Source organism: Oncorhynchus kisutch, linkage group LG26 (assembly GCF_002021735.2).
Source record: "Oncorhynchus kisutch isolate 150728-3 linkage group LG26, Okis_V2, whole genome shotgun sequence".
Taxonomy (NCBI): domain Eukaryota; kingdom Metazoa; phylum Chordata; class Actinopteri; order Salmoniformes; family Salmonidae; genus Oncorhynchus; species Oncorhynchus kisutch.
The window spans coordinates 36005848-36030809 of NC_034199.2; the positions used below are offsets into that span (position 1 = coordinate 36005848).

Genomic DNA, 24962 nt, shown 5'->3' on the forward strand with positions numbered 1-24962 from the left:
TAGAGAGAGCTAGAGAGAGAGGAGGAGAGCTAGAGATGAGAGAGAGGACGCTAGAGAAGCTAGAGAGAGGAGAGCTAGAGGAGAGAGCTAGAGGAGAGAGCTAGAGAGAGCTAGAGAGAGAGAGAGAGAGAGAGAGAGAGAGAGCTAGAGAGAGAGAGAGCTAGAGAGAGAGAGAGAGAGAGAGAGAGAGAGAGATAGAGAGAGAGAGAGCTAGAGAGAGAGAGCTAGAAAGAGAGAGAGCTAGAGAGAGAGAGGAGAGAGAGAGAGAGAGAGAGCTAGAGAGAGAGCTAGAGAGAGAGAGCTAGAGAGAGAGAGCTAGAGAGAGAGAGAGAGACACATGCAGAGAGAGAGAGAGAGACGCGCAGCGAGAAAGGGACACACGCAGAGAGAGAGAGACACGCAGAGAGAGAGACACACACATTAATAGACAACAGCTCAAGGACAGAACTACATCAATTCAAAAATAAATAAAAAAGGCACACATAGCCTACATACCAATACATACACACAAACTGTCTAGGTCAAATTGGGGAGAGTCGTTGTGTTGTGAGGTGTTGCTTTATCAGTTTTTTTGAAAACCAGGTTTGCTGTTCATCTGAGCAATATGAGATGGAACAGAGTTCCATGAAATAATGGCTCTATATAATACTGTATGCTTTCTTCAATTTGATCTGGATTTGGGGACTGTGAAAAGACCCCTGGTGGCATGTCTGGTGGGGTAAGTGTGTGTGTCAGAGCTGTGTGTAAGTTGACTATGCAAACTATTTGGGATTTTCAACACATTAATGTTTCTTATAAAAAGAAGGAGGACAGAGAGATCTCACTGAGAAATTAGGCAAATCCCCTCATAACCCTAGAGCTCCATGGGAAACAGCTCTCAGCTAAGTCAATAAGATGGTTCTATTTGAGTCCGTCCAGAAACTCGAAGTGCATACAAAATACACAGGAAAATACAGGAAGGAAGCAAACAGACACAAACAGCCCCAGAAGCAATGGTAATAGCCCCTCCACCATGAATCAACAGAACAGGGGTCCAGCAGCAGCATCACTCACCTGAACCCGAGGATGGGATCATGTTCCCAGATCTTTGGACTTCATCAAATCTACTGAAGATTACATTCAACCTGCAGAGGAGAGGAGCAGAATGTTATATTCAACCTGCAGAGGAGAGGAGCAGAAGGTTATATTCAACCTGCAGAGGAGAGGAGCAGAAGGTTATATTCAACCTGCAGAGGAGAGGAGCAGAAGGTTATATTCAACCTGCAGAGGAGAGGAGCAGAAGGTTATATTCAACCTGCAGAGGAGAGGAGCAGAAGGTTATATTCAACCTGCAGAGGAGAGGAGCAGAAGGTTATATTCAACCTGCAGAGGAGAGGAGCAGGAGGTTATATTCAATCTGCAGAGGAATAAAACAAAAGGAAGAGAAAAGGAAAGGAAAGGAAGGAAGAGAAGAGGAAAGGAAGGAAGGGAAGAGAAGAGGAAAGGAAGGAAGAGAAGAGGAAAGGAAGGAAGAGAAGAGGAAAGGAAAGGAAGGAAGAGAAAAGGAAAGGAACTAAGGAAAAGAGAGAAAACAGGTCAGAAAACTGAGAAAGAAACAGGAAGGTGAATAGCCTTCTCACTGATTCACCCAACATTATGGATCTGTACCTGTCAGAGAACACATTTCCCTCTGGCCTATTCCAAACTAGACCACATAGAACTGGTAGATGAGCATTTAATAGGTAGAATGAGCGTTTGGAACGACCTTGGCAAAAAAGAAATGTGGAGGGAAAACCTAAAAGGCAGGACTGATAGAATGTAATACCGAATACAATTTCCTCCAAGTCATGGTGTAGTGCTACTGTTTAGGTCTTGTACTGTTTAGGTCTTGTACTGTTTAGGTCTTGTACTGTTTAGGTCTAGTACTGTTTAGGTCTTGTACTGTTTAGGTCATAATGTCTCCAATGAAATGTGTACCGACGGAATATTATTATAGAATTTGCATAAAAAGCATCTTCCAATTGCAACATTTGGCCTATGCCCACACATTGTCTTAGAGTCAGGTTTGTAGGCCTGAGATGTTGCTTCAATATGTCCACATATTTTTCTTACCTTATGATGCCATCTATTTTGTGAAGTGCACCAGTCCCTCCTGCAGCAAAGCACCCCCACAACATGATGCTGCCACCCCCGTGCTTCACGGTTGGGATGATGTTCTTCGGCTTGCAAGCCTCCCCCTTTATCCTCCAAACATAACGATGGTCATTATGGCCAAAAAGTTTATTTTTGTTTCATCAGACCAGAGGACATTTCTCCAAAAAGTACAATCTTTATCCCCATGTGCAGTTGCAAACCGTAGTGTGGCTTTTTTATGGCGGTTTTGGAGCAGTGGCTTCTTCCTTGCTGAGCGGCCTTTCAGGTTCTGTCGATATAGGACTCGTTTTACTGTGGATATAGATACTTTTGTACCTGTTTCCTCCTGCATCTTCACAAGGTCAAAATACATTAACCTCTAGGAGACAGAACGCGTCTCCTTCCTGAGCAGTATGATGGCTGCGAGGTCCAATGGTGTTTATACTTGCGTACTATTGTTTGTACAGATGAACGTGGTACCTTCAGGCGTTTGGAAATTGCTACCAAGGATGAACCAGACTTGTGGAGGTCTACAATTTATTTTCTGAGGTCTTGGCTGATTTCTTTTGATTTTGCCATGATATCAAGCAAAGAGGCACTTGAATGTAGGCCTTGAAATACATCCACAGGTACACCCCCAATTGACTCAAATTATGTCAATTAGCCTATCAGAAGCTTCTAAAGCAATGACAACATTTTCTGGCATTTTCCAAGCTGTTTAAAGGCACAGTCAACTTAGTGTATGTAAACTTCTGACCCACTGGAAATGTGATACAGTGAATTGTAAGTGAAATAATCTGTCCATAATCAATTGTTGGAAAAATGACTTGTGTCATGCACAAAGTAAATGTCCTAAGCAACTTGCCAAAACTATAATTTGTTAACAAGACATTTGTGGAGTGGTTGAAAAATAAGTTTTAATGACTTCAACCTAAGTGTATGTAAACTTCCGATTTCAACTGTTTACACACACATTTACACACACATTTACACACACATTTACACACACATTTACACTCATTATTTGCTGCTGCTGCTGTTCTTTGTTTTACTCTTAATATTATCTATCCTGATACCTAGTCACTACTCTGGCTTCTTGTAAATATCTAACTCAATTACCTCATACCCTTGCACATTGATATGGTACTGGTACTCCGTGTATATACTGGTACTCCCTGTATATACTGGTACTCCCTGTATATACTGGTACTCCCTGTATATACTGGTACTCCCTGTATATACTGGTACTCCCTGTATATACTGGTACTCCCTGTATATACTGGTACTCCCTGTATATAGCTCCAAGTTTTGCGTTTTTTTTTTTTTATTCCTCGTGTTAGTTAGTATTTTGTATTATTATTTTCTAAACTCTGCATCTTTGCGAAAGGTTCATAAACAAGCATTTCACCGTAAAGTCTACACCAGTTGTGTTCGGCGAATGTGATAAATAACATTTGATTTGATGCGCTGTTGAGTTTTGAATGCCAGTATTCAGCTTCATCTAACCATCCCAAAAATAATCTAAATCGAAATGAGGCGTTTTTGGCGTAAGAGTAACATTATAGGCCTACTATGCTGTTATATTCAGTTCTGTTATCATCATCTTGCTCGACATTGATCCAGCTTTAGAAATCATTTCCCAGAAATATTTTAACCAGCTCATGTATTCTCAAATTGAAAAAGCTCCGGCAGGACCTAGGTACCGTTTGTCCATCTTGAGACACTTTTCCAATGTACACTTCCTCAAAATAGTCCGTATTAATCTAAATATGTCATTGATTTTTACATTTCTGCAGAGATCTTAGTTGCGCAATTTAGTTACCAATCTAACTAAGGTGTTTGGTGCAGTATTTCTAATTTCTCAAAATGTGCATGAAAACGAGTAGTCTATCATTGAATGACAACAAACACTTCATTTAAGGATCCCTACTGTTGACCAATGACTAACGAAGGGGTGTAGATGTCGGCTCCGAACTTCGGCTTGCCTCAACAAAAAAAATTGTGTGTGCGCACAAACAGCTGAAAAAACCCTTGCCGAAGACCAAAACGAACAATAACGTCATAATATGTCCTCATAACATATGCACAAACTGTTACGGATGGGAAGCATTATTTGGTGTCAGTTAGTGAAAATGCTGTGTAGATTTAATCCCTCCAGGTTTCTATTGAGTCACTTTGACTTGGAAATGAGGCCAAAAATAGAAGCTGTCAGCTAAACCTTTTTCATTCTAATGCTATTTTACAAAATTTGCATCTGCTTCTCTCTTTCTATTCAAATATAGTACAGTCCTAAGCCAATATCCCCATCCCTTTTCCCACAGAAGGTAGCTTGCTAAATTGCCCAAATTAGAATTAGACATTCTCACACTGTTTGCAACATAGGCTTTTTAAATCACATGCACTACTGTGGTAGACATCGATGTACTCAAATCTTTGTTAAAAACACATTGAATCAAATAAATCCAACTGCTTGCAGGAAATAGCAGGAAACTCTGATGTGAACATATCGATAAGAAGACTTAGTATTTAACTGGATATAACAAAATGCTTTTTAATTGCTCATGGATCTCTTGGAGGAAATGGATTAAGAGTGTTCCTACAGACAGGAGGAGGGCACAGGTGGGCACTAGAGAGCCTCAGCACCCACCATGCCCTTGGCCCGGAACCAATCTAATCATGGGCAGAGGAAGCACTCCTAAAGGGAGACTAAAGGAGCTTATCCCTCCACGCCCCTTCAAGCTCCCTTTATAAAGAGTAATCTCTTCCCTTTGGGTCTGGGAAATAGTTTTGTAATACTACCTACAACAATGAAGAGTGGGTAGGAGCAATGCAAGGATCAACAATGTGGGATGTAAGAGGAAGACTGACTGTGAAAAACAGTTCATTGTGACAAACTGAGATCAAGGAGGATGGGCCACCTTCTTCACAGAGTGCATTGCATGTTAGCGGCCTGTTGACATGGTAGTAAACCAAACTAAAAAGGGGGGAACAGTAGTAAACTAAACAGGGGACGATCAGAGAGACAGATGCTACAGTCGGAATGGTTCCAGGAACAGCTATTCCCCTTTAACTCTCAACCAAAGAGACAATTGGGAGTGAATCAATCTGCTGCCCAGACCCAGCCCCACTCAAACATCCACACACTTAGTTAGAGCCCAGGCTGAGTTATCATAACCATCGTCTCAGTCACTCCCACTACCATCATGTTTAAATAGCATACTATGGTATCACTTAGCATCACTGAGGCCTGTGTGGCCAATCGGTGTGACCTGGTTACAAGATTAGCGTATCGTGGGCCTGCATCCATGATTCTGCAACAGCTGTCCTCCAATAAGGCATACAGTGGCCGGACTAATCCAATAAGAACTGTATTGGTATGTGGATGAATTCAATAAAGACTGACGGATGGCTACCATACACTCAATCCCTTCCCCAGCTCCACGCCACAGACACGGGCAGGCTGGTGCGGCAGCGCCAACGTTATATTACCCATGAGTCTTCATTTCTCACACGGGAAAGCTAATTGGAGGCCTGACAGCCACAGTGAACGGATAGCTAGCTAGCTAGCTAGTGGTTATGGTGGAGTGTTCTTTATTAAACGCTGGAGGGCAGAGCAAGGGGAGAGAGATCAGTAGATGATGACTGTTGATAGACGTCCCTGCAGAAAGTAAGACATTCATTTGAAAAAGGCACCTTCGATTTGAAGATTTTTGCATTGTCTGGGTTATATAGTAAGCTTGAATGAAACACATCGAACACTTGACATAACAGATCATTTAACCTAGGTGGTTTCCTTCCCTTTAGGTCCTTTACATTAGACCAACCCCTCTTTCCCAGTGTCGTGGTCTACAGTGTCGTGTAGGCTGTTAAAATGATCAGAGAAAGTGCACTTCCGAATTAAATATTTTGCATATTTGCTAAATGTTAATTGTATAGGCCTACTGAATGGAGTCATTCAGGGGATTACATTCCCTTTAGGACCTTTACCTTAGACCACACCCCTCCTTCACAATGTTGTAGCCTAGCGAGAGAGAGAGAGAGAGAGAGAAAGAGAAAATAACTGACCACTGTGACTGACCCAAAATGAAGGAAAGCTTTGCAGAGCATAGCCTTGCTATTGAGAGACGCAGCCGTAGGCAGACCTGGCTCTCAAGAGAAGACAGGCTATGTACACACTGCCCACAAAATGAGTTGGAAACTGAGCTGCACTTCCAAGCCTCCTGTCAAATTTATGACCATATTAGAGACACATATTCCCATCAGATGACACAGACCCACAAAGGATTTGAAAACAAATCCAATTTTGATAAACTATAGGGTGAAATACTATTGGGTGAAATACCACTGTCTGCAGTCATAGCAGCAAGATTTGTGACCTGTTGCCACAAGAAAAGGGTAGTGAAGAACAAACACCATTGTAAATACAACGCATATTTATGTTTATTTATTTATCCCTTTGTACTTTATCTATTTGCACATCGTTATAACACTGTATATAGACATAATATTCCTTCGATACTTTGTGAGTGTAATGTTTACTGTTCATTTTTGATTGCCAATGAAAGTGAAATAGATAATAAACAATGTAAACATATGTTTCCCATGCCAACAAAGTCTTTTGAATTGAATTGATTTGAACTGAGACTGAGAGAGCGAGAAAGAGAGAGAGAGATTAGTCAGAGGTGTGAGAGAGAGAGAGAGAGAGAGAGAGAGAGAGAGAGAGAGAGAGAGAGAGAGAGAGAGAGAAGTGAGAGAGAGGAGTGAGGGAGGGAGGGAGGGTGAGAGACAGAGACAGACACAGAGAATCAATGACAGACAATCAGAGTGACAGACAGAGACAGACAGAGGCAGAGAGACAGAGACAGAGACAGGCAGACACACAGAGACAGGCAGACACACAGAGACAGAGACAGGCAGACACACAGAGACAGAGACAGGCAGACACACAGAGACAGAGACAGGCAGACACACAGAGACAGAGACAGACAGACACACAGAGACAGAGACAGACAGACACACAGAGACAGAGACAGACAGAAAGACAGAGGTAGAATGTTCATCATACCGTGACTGTGGTAGGCCCTTCTTGCTGAGGTCCATCCTCACCCTCTCCCCCACATGTCTGTAGATCTCCACCAGGCAGCCCATAGCTCCGTCTCTCACCTAAGGACACCAGGGGGAGGTTCAAAGTTAATCTAGAACATGCCCTAACAGGACTACAATAGAATATGAAAATGTCTTTATCTACAGACAGAATGCAACTCCCATTCACTCACAGATGTGTATACGCCAACACTAATATGATTTGTTTAGCAGATCTTGAAACAGTCGCTGAACAGAATCATTACCCTGCATCCCCCAAAAGATAGCACTGTTCTGTTCTGTGGCTGCCACTAGGGGGCTTCATGTCCCTGTAGAAATGCCTTTGTGTCCATCTGTGCTAGAGGCCCTCTCCCTCCCTGACCAGCAGTGTAATAAACTGATTCATGACACAGCAAACGCACCTGACTGGTGGGATCTCCTAGTAGATTGCATATGTGAGGGACTATTTTACTGAGGGTTAAGCCTTGGGCTCCGTACCTGGAAGAACAAATAGGGAGAGAGAGAGAAAGCAATGCCATCATAGGTAAGCATCAGCATCACTGCAAATAGACTCCTGACAATAAAGACCTTACCATAATAACATTTAAAAATTCCCTATGATACACATGAGAGAATATTGACACATTTGAAATCAAACCTAGGCTCATCCATGCTCTCGGCAGTCAGCTACAATTCCATTGCTATCAGAGTATTAGAAAGGAGAAATGTAAAAATGTATATTGAATCTTACCTTGTCTATGACGAAGGAATGATGGAAAAACATGAGCAATGGTAAAAGAGATCAGCCGAGAGCTCTAATGACAATCTGTTGTATAGTAAGAACAGACAGATTGATAGATGGGTGATTGAGAGGCCAGGCAGTCTTACATGTTGAGCGTTGAGATGAGACAAAGGCACACTCCCTCTCTGGTCCTGTTGTTCTTGTGTTTGAAGCCTCCCAGCATTCTGTCCCACACGTACTGGGGAGGAGAGGACAGGATATTTGTACCAGGTCAACAATTAAATAGCTTTTTGTCACGGATCAGGTCGTATCAATTAACATACAATCGAGTCAGGAATCAAAACCTACCTGAGATTCAGGAATGAATCAACAGGGAACTGGGAAGGAATTGTGGGATTGACTCAAGACCTTTGTCAATAACTCGTCTATGAGGACATGTTAGCCCAGGAAAGCTCCACCTGTGGGATGTGGGATATGTGTATGTGTGTGTGTGAGTGTGTGTACACACGTACCTGTGGGGTGGCAGCCTGCTCCATGATCTTCAGCAGCAGGATTTGATCTTGGTCTCTGACTTGGTCTTTGGAATCCCCCAGACGATCTATCAGACTGGGCAGTACTGGAGACACACAGGCGAGATGGATGGACACACAGGCGAGAGGGATGGACACACAGGGGAGAGGGATGGACACACAGGCGAGAGGGATGGACACACAGGGGAGAGGGATGGACACACAGGGGAGAGGGATGGACACACAGGGGAGAGAAGAGAAGACAGGGGAGAGGGATGGACACACAGGGGAGAGAAGAGAAGACAGGGGAGAGGGATGGACACAGGGGAGAGAAGAGAAGACAGGGGAGAGGGATGGACACACAGGGGAGAGGGATGGACACACAGGGGAGAGGGATGGACACAGGGGAGAGAAGAGAAGACAGGGGAGAGGGATGGACACAGGGGAGAGAAGAGAAGACAGGGGAAGGGTTAGCATTGCTATCTAAAGATGTGGACGTTGAGTTAAAATCCAATGGAGCTCAAACGTTTAGTCAAGGCAGGGATACAAGCGTTTTTTAGTCAGGCATTTTGTCTAGAAATCTAAAACAATCTTTTATTTGAACTCCTTTAACCATATTAAAGGATATGGTATTTAAGATAATAAAATGACACTCTCACCTGTTCCCACATGGTTCCTAAATCGGTCCTGTAACCTTGTCACTAGGACAGATAAAAGGTCTATTCCAAGCAAAGCCACCTGGAACACACAAAAGGAGAACATTTTGAATAAACAAAAATACAAAATGACAACATATGAAATAAAAGTACATCGAAAATAAATAACAACATCTTAAATTCTCTCTTTTTAACAACATTAAACAATCTAACAATAAACAATTCCTTCTGATTCAGTCCAGTATGCAAATTAGTTTCACAAAGGTTTGAGGGTAAACTGAAATATAATCACTCTATCTGCTGAAAAAAGGACCATGTAGGACGCTGCCACTCTGAAACGTGTAATATTGACTTATTACAACTTTTGTACAGTGCTGCCATAGAAAACTCATTTGAAAAAGTTGCCAGTCACCATGGGAAAAACCATTTTCTTGTCATGGGGTGAGAGAGCTGCTCAACGAACATCTAGTGAGAGTAGCCCTGCTAACACCATAACAACACATAAGCATCACCTGAGCTTGTGCCGGCCATGGTGCAATTTTTTAAACTTTCAATCTTGTAAATAAAATACAACTCTGCAGTATTGATGAACACTGCCATCTACTGGTGAGTGTGATAGAAGTGTAGGAAGTAACAGTGTTGCATAGTTCAGGCAGCCAGCAACAGACACGACCTATGTTATCCAATTTCACAGCTTCCGTATCATATGCTGCACAATTAACAGCTCTCCTTTCCTCAGTTTAGGCTGGAGACTGGTTCAGGTTAACTAGAACACTACCAGCAGCAGGCATGTCTGCCCTGGGGGCATAATCCTGATCCTTTGTTCTCATATGCAGATGAAAGGGAATTACAGTAATTAAACTGATGACAAGCCTAAAACAAAAGGTCTGGAGAACTAAAACTGGATGTCCAGAGGAGAGGACAACATTACAAAGAGCCCCAATTTGCAGCTCTGAATTCAACTACATTCAGTCTCTTCTCTGAGGGAAATGTAGATTATCTCTATGGGTCACAAACTACTCATCTTAGACTCTGCTTACCCCATTTAGAACCCTAAACCTAACCCCTAAGCCTAAAAAGCCTTTGTCCTCGTTGTGACCTGGGAAATGTTTTACTTACTTTTACTGTCCTTTCAGGGATTTCCAGGAACCACTAGGATAGTAATACAAGCCCACAAAAGACACACACTTGGTCATCATGGGGAGAGGAGGGTGGAGGATGGCTGCTGCAGTACAACCTCCCTCCCTGCCCCACCCCTCCCCGCCTGCCTCCCCCCCCTCCCCGCCTGCATCCTCCCTCCCTGCCTGCATATGAGTGAGTGAGTGAGTGAGTGAGTGAGTGAGTGAGAGTGTGTATGTGTTTCCTCACTCTTCCTCTGCCTGGGCCTCTCCAGCCTGATCCATCCACCCGTCCAGTTAGCCCAAGCTAGTCTCCACCCCCAGAGAGAAACAGACCTCTCCTACTCCCTACAGACAGACAGATGGCTATACTGCCTCCCCCTCCTGTCTCACCCCCAGGCCCTCCCTTCCCACAGCATCCCCCGTCTCCCCCTGGCTCAGGGCTGATAAACATAGTAGGGATTTCTCCCTTCATCATGGCTGCTCTACACTTCATTTCAACATAACATGGCCTTCTCTTATATTGCTCCTCTCACGGACTTTAACTAGGGGTATGTTGACGTTCTGAGACAAGCTAGCAGACTGGCTGGGTCTGTTGTTCTACTTTCCCTGCATTCAGGTTAATTTGTTCACCTTGGCTGACTAGTGAGGAGCCGAGTATGGATCTCAACCCGGAGATAGAGGCTACAGGACACTGAGGCTGGTGGCCATCCTGTCTGATGACACGCTGGTAAAATAATCTCACCTCAGTCCCCATTAAACCTGCAGCTCTGCATCTCTCTCTCTACAGTACTGTAGCCATTCGTAGCATACAGTGGCATCATTGCCATCAGCTGGCTGAGAGGATGAACAACTCCTAAAATTCTATGACAAGCAGAACCTACAGTCCTACATACAGTAGATCTCTATATGACATGGATAAACAAGGAAGGGCACATTAGATGATTCCATGCCTATCCTCCTGGCATTAAGACATGTCACACAAAGCAAAAGGCCCCAGCCAGTAGTGCTAGCTTGGTATAGCCAGCTAGATGTGTTCTCCAATACTACAGGATGGGTGGTTACATCTCGTCCAACAATCCATTATAATGGACACTTAATGACATCTCATTCACTTAAACATGTCTGCTACTCATCGCTGTGTCATGAGTAATGGAAAATAAGGATTCTCCCTCTGCTCTCATCTGATGTGGCTGGACCAGGCTTAGATTGAATCATAGCAAAGCCCAGTCGCTTTGAGACTTTTATTTTATTTCCTGACACTACACACACACACACACACACACACACACACACACACACACACACACACACAACCTCCTCCCTCCCTTGTCTGTTGAGACAGTAGAAGGACATATTAGATCAGACAGGCATGGGTGTATTGCAGATTCATTCGCACGCGCACAGACACACACACTATGGGCTCTCCCTCCCTCACTGCAGTCATTTTCTATGAGTCAGGGGAACAGCTGGGCTGAGCGGTGGCTGGAGGAGAAGAGACAGCCAGCCAGTTAGCCAGCCTGTGCTGTCTGGACAGACAGAGCCCAGAGGCAGAGCTATACAGTAGTTACCTAACACCCTGTCATTGGTCTGGATTCCTGACCCTAGTTCCCTCCCTTACACTACAACATCAACAGTTTACCAGCTGGGGTGGGAGTCAGAGCAGAGGTTTGACTGGACTGATACTAAACTACGGCTGCACGAAATGTGCAAAAAATCGAATTGTTACAGATTGCCATTTGACTTGCAATATAGATCAAACCACTTGGGTGAACTGTTGGAATCCTAGAAATAACATGATTTATATTAAGAAGCAAAGTGGACAGCAGCATTGTTCTTGTTTGGAACAATGTGTTGACATCACTTGACCTAACAGAACCTCATGCAAAGGTTAGAGTGAATCTAACAGTGAGGAGGAGGAACTGTGCAGGTTGAGTGACAGGGGGTGAGATGACAAACAGAGTAAACTATTCAAATGTATGCTGCACATGGCTGAGTGGAGTTTCAAAATATTGAGATATGGCTCGGCCATCTCTTGCGATACGGATATTGCACATCAGTATTGCGATTTCGATGTGAATTGGATGAACTGTGCAGCCCTATCATCGACCAGTGCTTGGGGACAGCACGGTACTGAGTGATGCCGATAATATTATACTTCAGCTGCTCTGTATGTTGTTCCTGGAAGCCCAGGACAGTGACTCAGCGATAGACTAGTCAGCAGGCAATACTCAGGAGCCTGAAGGGGAATTGGCCTAGCTGTTCTAAAGCGGAGTCGAGGTAAAACTTGTAAACATGCATATACGAAACGCGCACACACACACACACACACCAGTGTGTCCAGTACACTTCACACAGACAATGCACCATTTCTGCCTCTCTATTCAAGCTTGAATTCCTGGATTGAAAACAATGAAATAAGAGTCTGCTCTTCCAGCTAAACTCAGCAAAAAAAAGAAACGTCCTCTCACTGTCAACAGCATTTGTTTTCAGCCAAATTAACATGTGTAAATATTTGTATGAACATAACAAGATTCAACAACTGAGACATAAACTGAACAAGTTCCACAAACATGTGACTAACAGAAATTGAATAATGTGTCCCTGAACAAAGGGGTGTCAAAATCAAAAGTAACAGTCAGTATCTGGTGTGGCCACAAGCTGCATTAAGTACTGCAGTGCAGCTCCTCCTCATAGACTGCACCAGATTTGCCAGTTCTGCACCTGCATGTTCTCTGACATTTCTGGGGGGAATGGCCCTAGCCCTCACCCTACGATCCAACAGGTCCCAGACGTGCTCAATGAGATTGAGATCCGGGCTCTTTTCTGGCCATGGCAGAACACTGACATTCCTGTCTTGCAGGAAATCATGCACAGAACGAGCAGTATGGCTGGTGGCATTGTCATGCTGGAGGGTCATGTCAGGAAGGGTATGCTCAGTCCGATGATGCTGTGACCCTCCACCTCCAAATCGATCCTGCTCCAGAGTACATGCCTCGGTGTAACGCTCATTCCTTTGACGATAAATGCGAATCTGACCATCACCCCCGGTGAGACAAAACCGCGTCTCGTCAGTGAAGAGCACTTTTTGCCAGTCCTGTCTGGTCCAGAAACGGTGGGTTTGTGCCCATAGACGACGTTGTTGCCGGTGATGTCTGGTGAGGACCTGCCTTACAACAGGCCTAAAAGCCCTCAGTCCAGCCTCTCTCAGCCCATTTCGGACAGTCTGAGCACTGATGGAGGGATTGTGCATTCCTCGACAGTTGTTGTTGCCATCCTTTACCTGTCCTGCAGGTGTGATGTTTGGATGTACCGATCCTGTGCAGGTGTTGTTACACTTGGTCTGCAACTGCGAGGATGATCAGCTGTCTGTTCTGTCTCCCTGTAGCACTATCTTATGCGTCTCACAGTACAGACATTGCAATTTGCATCTTGGTGACTGGCATGGTGACTGGCATTGCATCTTTCTTTTGGTGTTTTTCAGTCAGTAGAAAGGCCTCTTTAGTGTCCTACGTTTTCATAACTGTGACCTTAATTGACTACCATCTGGAAGCTGTTAGTCGAAGGAATGAGCGTTACACCGAGGCCTGTACTCTGGAGCGGGATCGATTTGGAGGTGGAGGGTCCGTCATGGTCTTGGGCGGTGTGTTGTCATTGCAGACAATCTCAACGCTGGGCGTTACAGGGAAGACATCCTCCTCCGTCATGTGATACCCTTCCTGCAGGCTCATCCGGACATGACCCTCCAGAATGACAATGCCACCAGTCATTCTGTGCGTGATTTCCTGCAAGACCTGGAATGTCAGTGTTCTGCCATGGCCAGGGAAGAGCCCAGATCTCAATCCCATTGAGCACGTCTGGGCTCTGTTGGATCGGAGGGTGAGGGCTAGGGCCATTCCCCCCAGAAATGTCTGGGAACTTACAGGTGCCTGGTGGAAGAATGGGGTAGCATCTCACAGCAAGAACTGGCAAATCTGGTGCAGTCCATGAGGAGGAGATGCACTGCAGTACTTAATGCAGCTGGTGGCTACAACAGATACTGACTGTTACTTTTGTTCAAGGACACATTATTCTATTTCTGTTTGTCACATGTCTGTGGACCTTGTTCAGTTTATGTCTCAGTTGTTGAATCTTGTTATGTCCATACAAATATTTACACATGTTACGGTTGCTGAAAATAAATGCAGTTGACAGAGTTTAGCTATATAAACCAAGCCCCATTTGCAAACATGCCTTCTACGATGTTGATTAGAAGGCGGTACTTATTTAAATGAGGTAAGAGAATATCCTGTTACCATTGGTGTATTTAAATGAGGTTAAGGTGATGTCAAAAACTGTAAAATCTTATGTTTCACGGAATTGTGGCTGAATGACGACATGGATATTCAGCTAGCAGGATATACGCTGCACCGGCTAGATAGAGCAGCACACTCCAGTAAGACGAGGAGGGCGGTCTGTGCATATTTGTAAACAACAGCGGGTGCACGAAATCTAAGGAAGTCTCTAGATTTTGCTCACCTGAAGTAAAGTATCTTGTGATAAAATGCACACCACACTATTTGCCTAGAGAGTTTTCAGCTATACTTTTTGTAGCTGTTTATTTACCACCACAGACGGATGCTGGCACTAAGACTGCACTCAGTCAGCTGTATAAGAAAATAAGCAAACAGGAAACCGCTCACCCAGAGGCGGCGCTCCTAGTTGCGGGACACTTAAATCAGTACTACCTCATTTCTATCAACATGTTAAAAGTTCAACCAGAAGGGGAAAAAATTCTAGATCACCTTTACTCCACACACAGGGACACGTACAATGCTTTCCCTCGCCCTCCATTTGGTAAATCCACCACAATTCTATCCTCCTGATTCCTGCTTATAAGAAAAAATTCAAGCAGGAAGCACCAGTGACTCAGTCTATAAAAAAGTGGTCAGACGAAGCAGATGCTAAACTACAGGACTGTTTTGCTATCACAGACTGGAACATGTTCCGGGATTCTTCCGATGGCATTGAGGAGTAAACAACATCAGTCACTGGCTTTATCAATAAGTGCATCGAGGACGTCGTCCCCACAGTGACTGAACGTATATTCCCCAACCAGAAGCCATGGACTACAGGCAACACTCGCACTGAGCTAAAGGGTAGAGCTACCGCTTTCAAGGTGCGGGACTCTAACCCAGAAGCTTATAAGAAGTCCTACTATGCCTGTTTTATAGAATTTGGCAGTACATCCAACCGGATGATTTGGGCCTAATTTATTTATATTAATTTACTGTAACTCAGTAAAATCTTTGAAATTGTTGCATGTTGCGTTACATTTTTGTTCAGTATTAAAGCAACAGTCATTTTTCCAACTTTGGTCTTCATACTTTGATCTGGTTTCCTTCAAATATCATCCAGTTTCATGAAAAACATCATTTTGACTGTTCATGACCTTTAACTGGGGGCAATATTGAGTAGCTTGGATGAATAAGGTGACCAGAGGTGCCCAGAGTAAACTGCCTGCTCCTCAGTCCCAGTTGCTAATATATGCATATTATTAGTATATTTTGATAGAACACGCTGAAGTTTATAAAACTGTTTGAATGATGTCTGTGAGTATAACATAACTTATACGGCAGGCAAAAACCTGAGAAAAAATCCAACCAGGAAGTGGGCAATCTGAGGTTGGTTGATTTTCAACTCAGCCCCTACTGAAGATAAAGTGGGATATTGGTCATCTTGCACTTCCTAAGGCTTACACTAGATGTCAATCGTCTTTAGAAACTTGTTTGAGGCTTCTTCTGTAAAGGGGGGCTGAATGAGAGGGGAATGAGTCAGAGGTCTGACAGCAGTCACAAGCTGGTCACGCGCATTCACATGAGAGGTAGCTCCCGTTCCATTTGCTTTTCTGAAGACAAAGGAATTCTACGGTTGGAATATTATTGAAGTTTTATGTTAAAAACATCCTAAAGATTGATTCTATACATCGTTTGACATGTTTCTATGGACTGTAACGGAACTTTTTGACATTTCGTCTGCAACTAGTTAACACGCATCGTGAGTTTTAATTTGTTTACCAAACGCACTAACAAAAGTAGCTATTTGGACATAAATGATGGACATTATCGAACAAATCAAACATTTATTGTGGAACTAGGATTCCTGGGAGTGCATTCTGATGAAGATCATCAAAGGTAAGTGAATATTTATAATGTTATTTCTGACTTCTGTTGACTGCACAAACAATCTTTTTGGCTTGTTGGGTCTCTGAGCGCCGTACTCAGATTATTGCATGGTTTGCTTTTTCCGTAAAGCTTTTTTGAAATCTGACACAGTGGTTGCATTGAGGAGAAGTGTATCTATATTTCCATGTAGAACACTTGAATTTTCATCAACATTTATAATGAGTATTTCTGTAAATTTATGTGGCTCTCTGCAAAATCACAGGATGTTTTTGGAACTACTGAACATGTATACTGAGATTTTTTTATATAAATATGAACTTTATCGAACAAAACATACATGTATTGTGTAACATGAAGTCCTATGAGTGTCATCTGATGAAGATCTTCAAAGGTTAGTGATTACTTCTATCTCTATTTCTGATTTTTGTGACTCCACTCTTTGGCTGGAAAAATGGCGGTGTTTTTCTGTGACTTGGCTCTGACCTAACATAATCGTTTGTGGTGCTTTCGCTGCAAAGCCTATTCGAAATCGGACACTGTGGTGGGATTAACAACAAGATTACCTTTAAAATGGTATAAGATACTTGTATGTTTGAGGAATTCTTATTATGAGATTTCTGTTATTTTGAATTTGGTGCCCTGCACTTTCACTGGCTGTTGTCATATCGATCCCGTTAACGGGATCTCAGCCCTAAGATGTTTAAAAAGGCAAATGTATTTTATAAAAAATAATAACAATAATCAGAAATGATAAAATAGTTTGACAACCCTGTTTGTACGATTTTAAATTATATTAATCTAAACCGTTTATCTTTTCCAGTGATGAACACATGGATGCCTCATGGTATGGTATGGGAAAATGGTCCAACTTTGAGCATCTTTATCTCTTGAATGTTTTGGCATTCAGGTCCCAAAAGCCACTATAGCCTCTCCCCTGAATCTGACACACCATCACCATCACCAGGCGGGGCAGGGCAGGGTTGGCTCGACTGTGGCTGAGGACGGACTGTGGCTGACCGCTGACCACACACATTCCCCTCACACACACTCAGGCTAGAGGAAGCACAGCTCCAGCCACAGGACAGACCTGTCTGACAGGATAGAAAAATGCATCAGTTTGCAACATGATGACTAATGTTCTGCTGGAAGTGAAGGAATCAAACATGGCCTACAAACAAACAGTCAGCAGCTGATTCAGGATGTCTGACACTACATGACAGAAACCTGGGAGCTACAGCCTGATCCAACTGCCGCTTCTCTGGGAGGACATAACGTTACTAGTTGTACAGGACAAATTGGGCTTCCTCACTGAAATAGGACAGGACAAAATGTTTTTTTTTGTGTGGTTTAAAAAACAAATGGTATACTTTTATGGTTGAAAAGGGATATCCAAAGTTTAAAAACTGTAAAGTCCATACATTTAAAAGGGTAAAAAATAAAATGTAAAAGTAGTGGGAAGTCTTGAGGTCTTGTCCTCCCCCCTTGCTAGCCCTGAAAGCAAATGAACTTTATAACCAAACAAGAAGAGAACAGGGGATATCTTTGGTCAACCTTTCACAAACACCATCCATGTTATTGAACAAAGACATCTCTTTTCTGGAGAAAATAACTGTTGGAGCCTAACCGTTGTTTGGGTCTTGCTGATATCATGTGGTTGGTAGGGACCCTAAAATACCCTAAAATAGCCTAAATGCCCCGTGCTTGTAAGAAAACATTTCACTTGTCTGAAGGCAGTGGGGATAGGTGGTAACGGGGAGAATTTGGGGCACTTTCACCCCAGCTCTGAAGGCTGATAATATACAGCCACTGACCTCAGACAGATGTGTAGGCCTAATCAGCGTGAACATTGCTGTGCTAGAAGATGTTGGAGCCGGGACCTGCTTGTTGGGTTAGGACAGGTGTCAAAGCTCTTCAATGACCACCTATTTAGTGTGTATTGTATTGTTGATAAAGGGAGCTTGGGTGTTTATTGTTTTATGTCTGTGCATGTAGCACCAGCTCATTTAATGAGACGATTGAAAAACATGCTAGCTAGCAGCTACACACATACATACTGTCATGTAACTTCAAACCATGAATTTGCAGTTCGATGATAAATCCAGTGCCCATAGCACACAGCCTGTCCTCTCAGGTCCAGCTATGCATAATGCATACCGTAGTACTCATTTCAGAGAATGTATTCCATCTAGGAGAGAGAAAACTCATTATTACAAAAACAGCTGAATTAGCTCTTCACTTGATTGGAGATGGGTGGTCGGTGCTCTGCTCTGCCTACCACATCTGAGTCAGCCTAACCACCATCCTGAGGCGATATGGGACAAGGTTCCTATCCGTTCTCAGTGTTCTAAATGTGAACACTACTGCAGAGGAGAGCAGAGAGACCATGGCTGTGCATTCTCAATGTAAAAGGTGTCACTCAGAATGATATGATTACAGAGCTTGGGTCTGGGAGCAGAGAGACCATGACAAAATAAAATTCTGGGAGGGAGACAGAAACACATGATGTGGACACGGTGACTTAACACATGAAGAGTGTTGATATGTGTGTTCTTCAAGACATATATTGTAGATGGAGGTGCTTGCTAAGGTGTTGCATTCTCTCACAATGTACTGTAAAGCCAGTCCACAACCAGCATGATAACTACAGCGGTCTCCTGGCTTCAACCAGCATGACAACTACAGCGGTCTCCTGGCTTCAACCAGCATGACAACTACAATGGTCTCCTGGCTTCAACCAGCATGACAACTACAATGGTCTCCTGGCTTCCACCAGCATGACAACAACAATGGTCTCCTGGCTTCCACCAGCATGACAACAACAATGGTCTCCTGGCTTCAACCAGCATGACAACTACAATGATCTCCTGGCTTCTGTATTCCCCATTATCTCTCACAGATGGAAGGATGCCAATGACGATGAGTGTCCACTTGGGAATGTTTTATCATTAGGTCTAAATCCAATTGCTAACAGAAAGACTGCCGAGAGACTGCCGCACAAAGCTTAAGAAAACAGAGGGGTGTGCTGAACACACAAGTCAGACAACAGAGATATTGTGCATCACAGGAAGAGAGACAGAGAGAAAATAAAATACCAAAGTTTGGCTGGAGTAACTGATTGACACTGACAGCTTCCCTTGTCATTCAAACAATAACCATGAAGCAGAACGGCAAAGAGAGCTTGAACACCGATGACCTAAACCCTTTGATATAGAGCCTCCCTCGGACGACACCATAGCCATGCCATGACTCGTGCATGATAAATTGTGCACTATGGAAATTGTGCACGGTTGTAATCAAGTTATGCTTGTACAGCCTAATTGAGTTGAGTGGAGATTTTGCAGACGCTGGGTTACAGCGGAACAGCAATGTTTACAGTTCCCTCAACTGGAACTGCTGTTCAACACTGAGAAGAAACAAACAAAGATGGAAAGACCGCTAGGAGATTGGTTGTTATGCCTTTAGATAGGGCCCATTACATAAGAGCACTGTGGTTCTCTGCTCCACAGGGGCCTACACACAGGAGACTGTTGTTTAGAAGAGAAGAGGCCTACTGATGCTCATCTGATTAGCCCCTCAGGGCCTCAAGCTAGGCCCCTCTCTCAGGCCACAGATATCCTGCAATTCGCTTCGGATTTAGAGTACAAACTGTTCTCAACTTCTAAATTCTTGTTCAACTCTCCAGAAATAGAGCTGGTAGGCCAGGATCTAGGCTAGTGCCAAAAACGAGCAAAGAGGACTTAATAAATCAATGTTTTAAACTGGAGACAGTAAGGTACATTTCTCTTATAAACAGAGATGGTATTGTACAGTCTCAGAGATTAGAAGTCTGATAGAGCGGAATAAAATGCTATTAGATGGTCAAGGAGCATCTTCAGCTGTGCTGAGTTATGACAGTCTACTGCGGCACTATGGACGGTATGCTAGACAGGTTGTTTGACAGGTAGCTAGCAAGTTGTGTCATGTCACCTCTCCTGTTCTCAATATACATCAATGAAATGGCATACAAAAACAGCGACCTCACTCTCAAAGGCCCTGATTGCTTCCCTGAAGGGCAAATCCATTTTAAGCTACTCACAATTGATTGACTGCCTTGATTTGACAATAGCTTCCTTGACCTCAATGTCACCAAGACTAAATAACTATGCCTTGGGATCAATGTTACTTCAAATGTTTTTTGGCACTGAGCAAATTTCAGGTGTGCTGAGTACAAACTTGAACATTGTGAAGATTCTGTGCAACTTCCGCACGTGTTTATTGTGAATATTGAGGCTGTACCCGCTATAAATGACAGTTTTAACAGTGGCGGAGGAGGCTACTGTGGCTATTTGATCCTAATCTAGGGCTACCAGAGTGGTCTATCATCAAAAACAAATGGAAGAAAATACATCCCATAACATTTAAACATGGAAATATCTGTTCTATCATTCAGCCTACAGTAGCAGTCAATGTGTGTTGTTCAATGTAGGCCTACAATCCATGAGACATTTGAAAAAAAACATGCAGAGCTTTACATTAACTGGTTTATCCACTTGTGACTGAAAATGTTGAGTTATTACAGAGAATAAGACAGCATATTCAAGACCATCTCAAAATGTATTTTCACGTCCGGATGAAAAGCAGCCCAAAGTAAAGGCCCGGAAGCTAGGATATGCATATAATTGGTAGATTTGGATAGAAAACACTCAAGTTTCTAAAACTGTTAAAATAATGTCTGTGGGTATAACAGAACTGATATGAAAGGCGAAACCCAGAGGACAAACCACCCCCCTTCCAACAAAAAAAATTCAGCCTACAGCCTACCACTGTTTCCAATGGCTTTCATGTTTATTATGAGGCCAAAAACTCCCAGATTGCATTTCCTAGGGCTTCCACTAGATGCCAACTGTCTTTAGAAAGAGTTTCAGGCTTGTTTTTGGAAAAAGGAGCTAGAATTTGTAGTTTTCCCTAGGTGGCTCCCATTTTGACTGTAGTGTTTTCATGCGCTTGGATGAAAGTGCGTTCTTTGTTGTTGATCTCCGGTAAAGACAATAACGATTCTCTGTCTTAAATTTGATCGTTTATTTACATATTAGGGTACCTTAGGTTTGATTATAAACGTTGTTTGACTTGTTTGGACAAGTTTATTGGTAACGTTTGGGATTAATTTTTTATGCATTTTGAAGGAGGGAAACCGGTGGATTATTGAATGAAGCGCGCCAGCTAAACAGAATTTTTGGGGATATAAAGAAGGACATTATCGAACAAAAGGACCATTTGTGATGTAGCTGGGACCTTTTGAAGATCTTCTTCTGTTGGCACTCCAAAGGTAAGGCATTTATTATATCGCTGTTTCTGACTTTCGTGGAGCACCTGTCGCACCTGTCTGGCACTGTCCTCAGATAATAGCATGGTGTGCTTTCACCATAAAGCCTTTTTGAAATCTGACACAGCGGCTGGATTAACAAGAAGATAAGCTTTATTTTGATGTATAACACTTTTATTTTCATGATTGTTAAATATTTATAATTCTGTAATTTGAATTTCACGCTCTGCAATTTCACCGGATGTTGTTGAGGTGGGTCGCTAGCGGAACACTTGCGCTAGAAACGTTAAGACATATGACTTGCTTTTCAAAGATAGCTAGAAATTAACACATTTTGTGCTCTTGTAGGAAGCAACCACTCTCCCATTGCTGACTATAAATGTGCCATCACTGGGCTAACAACTCACTAACTAGCAAATAATATGAACAAATGTGCACAGGTGGCTACATGCAGCTCTCACTTTGATTTCAAAACAAGGCATCTACTCGACCACTCATGCTGTAAACACAGTCCAGTTCAATGTGAATGGCACAGATCCATATATGGCAATGGCTATTTGCATATAGGCCTAATGCAGCTCGGATTGGTTATGGTGCACTGCTCTGTGTAGAGTACGGGCCTGGGTCATGCTTGTCATTGAAATAGAATCCTACTCCAATGCGCTCTGCCTATAACAAAATATCTTCAAATAAAATGGTATTTGTCACGAGCCAAATAAAACATGAAATGCTTACTTACAAGCCCTTAACAATGCAGTTCAAGAAATAGAGTTAAGAAAATATTTACTAAATAAACTAAAATACAAATAAAAAAAGTAACAATTAAATAACAATAATGAGGCTATATACAGGGGGTACCACTACCGAGTCAATGTGCGGGGGAGGGGTCAATGTAAATAGTCCGGTTGGCCATTTTATTAATTGTTCAGCAGTCTTATGGCTTGGGGGTAGAAGCTGTTAAGGAGCCTTTCGGACCTAGACTTGGAGCTCCGGTACTACTTGCCATGCGGTAGCAGAGAGAACAGTCTATGACTTAGATGACTGGAGTCTGATATTAAAAAGGTGCCACTCTCAAGGAAATGTTGTTTTAAAAAATGAGAGGTGTAACAGTACATGTATTTGTACCAAACCGTTCGGTACAGGGACCTGGGTTCGGTCCACACTGTGAATCCAAATGAATACATAAAAAAAATATATACAAAATAAAAACAATAGGCCTATAGGCTATGCGTACGCTGCATAGTAGGCCTATGCCTCATGAGTAAACATGAGTGTGAAAACAAATTCAGGCTATTCCAAAACGAATCCTAAGCCTAATTGGCGCATTTCAAACCAGTATGTTGCCACGCTCAACGAGAATAGCCTATGCAGCTGACAACACCTCAAATATGTGACACATTTATGCATACCCCAGTATGTTGGCGCCGAAGATGGCGCCAGAGAACATGGCTGACGTTTTACATCCTCCCAACGAATTGTGCTATTTTGTATTTTTTACTTTAAGGAGTCCGACGAGAAGGATATCCTGCTTTCACTGGAACAGGCCCAGATCCACACCTTTTGCGTGAAGAAAAGACACTGGGAAAAGAGGCCGCAGATCGGGCACCCTTCTGAGAATCTGGAGGCGAGCGAATAAACTCCCATTGCCTCCCATTCTTCTTGCTAACGTGCAATCATTGTCAAATAAAATGTATGACCTACGATTAGGATTACCCTCCCAAAGGGACATTAAAAACGGTAACATCTTATGTTTCACAGAGACGTGCTGAACGAAGATACTGACAATATAGAGCTTACGGGATTTTCCATGCACCGGCAGAACAGAGACGCCACCTCTGGTAAGACGAGGGGTGGGGGTGTGCGTCTTTTGTCAATTACAGCTGGTGCGCGGTGTCTAATATTAAAGTAGTCTCGAGGTATTGCTCGCCTGAGGTAGAGATCCTTATGATAAGCTGTAGACCACATTATCCAGCAAGAGAGTTCTCATCTGTATTATTCGTAGCCATCTATTTACCACCACAAAGCGAAGCTGGCACTAAAACCTCTCTCAACCAACTCTATAAGGCCATAAGCAAAGAAGAAAATGCTCACACAGAAGCGGCACTCCTAGTGGCTGGGAACTTTAATGCTGGCAAACTTAAATCATTTTAAAAACAATTTTACCAGCATGTCACATGTGCAACCAGGGGGGGGGGAATCCTAGATCACCTTTACTCCACACACACAGATGCACACAAAGCTCTCCCCGGCCCTCCATTTGGCAAATCTGACCCTACTTCTATCCTCCGGATTCCTGCTTACAAGCAAAATCTAAAGCAGGAAGTACCAGTGACTCGCTCAATACGGAAGTGGTCAGATGACGCAGATCCTACACTCCAGGAACGTTTTACATAGCACAGACTGGAATATGTTCCGGGATTCATCCAATGGCATTGAGGAATACATCACCTCAGTCATCGGCTTCATCAAAATGTGCATCGATGACGTCGTCCCCACAGTGGCTGTAAATACAGTTGAAGTCGGAAGTTTACATACACCTTAGACAAATACATTTAAACTCAGTTTTTCACAATTCCTGACATTTAATCATTGTAAAAATTCCCTGTCTTAGGTCAGTTCGGATCACCACTTTAGTTTAAGAACGTGAAATGTCAGAGTAATAGTAGAGAGAATTATTTATTTCAGCTTTTATTTCTTTCATCACATTCCCAGTGGGTCAGATGTTTACATGCACTTAAATAGTATTTGGTAGCATTGCCTTTAAATTGTTTCACTTGGGTCAAACGTTTCGGGTAACCTTCCATAAGCTTCCCACAATAAGTTGTGTGAATTTTGGCACGTTTTTCCTGAGCTGGTGTAACGGAGTCAGATTTGTAGGCCTCCTTCCTCGCACACGCTTTTTTAGATCTTCCCACAAATGTTCTATAGGATTGAGGTCAGAGATTTGTGATGGCAACTCCAATACCTCGACTTTGTTGTCCTTAAGCCATTTTGCCACAACTTTGGAAGTATGCTTGGGGTCATTGTCCATTTGGAAGACCCATTTGCAACCAAGCTTGAACTTCCTGACTGATGTCTTGAGATGTTGCTTCAATATATCCACACAATTTCAAATCAAATCAAATTTTATTTTTCACATACACATGGTTAGCAGATGTTAATGTGAGTGTAGCGAAATGCTTGTGCTTCTAGTTCTGACAATGCAGTAATAACCAACGAGTAATCTAACCTAACAATTCCACAACTACTACCTTATACACACAAGTGTAAAGGGATA

At 43.0% G+C, this 24962-nt stretch overlaps 1 protein-coding gene and 1 non-coding gene across 2 annotated transcripts in view; one reads left to right on the forward strand and one right to left on the reverse strand.

Moving 5' to 3' along the window:
- The window catches only part of LOC109870717 (CLIP-associating protein 1-like), a 121605-nt gene that overhangs the window by 72909 nt on the left and 23734 nt on the right, over positions 1 to 24962 (reverse strand). Inside the window, exons 3-8 of the mRNA XM_031805554.1 lie at positions 9105 to 9183; positions 8449 to 8552; positions 8083 to 8174; positions 7617 to 7692; positions 7178 to 7275; positions 1054 to 1124 (exon numbers count right to left, since the gene is read on the reverse strand). Coding sequence (XP_031661414.1) covers positions 1054 to 1124; positions 7178 to 7275; positions 7617 to 7692; positions 8083 to 8174; positions 8449 to 8552; positions 9105 to 9183 — 520 coding nt within the window. The remainder of the gene's footprint in view (positions 1 to 1053; positions 1125 to 7177; positions 7276 to 7616; positions 7693 to 8082; positions 8175 to 8448; positions 8553 to 9104; positions 9184 to 24962) is intronic.
- LOC116357758 (U4atac minor spliceosomal RNA) lies at positions 9526 to 9650 on the forward strand. Its single transcript, XR_004205701.1, has one exon. It is a non-coding gene; the product is annotated as a U4atac minor spliceosomal RNA (small nuclear RNA).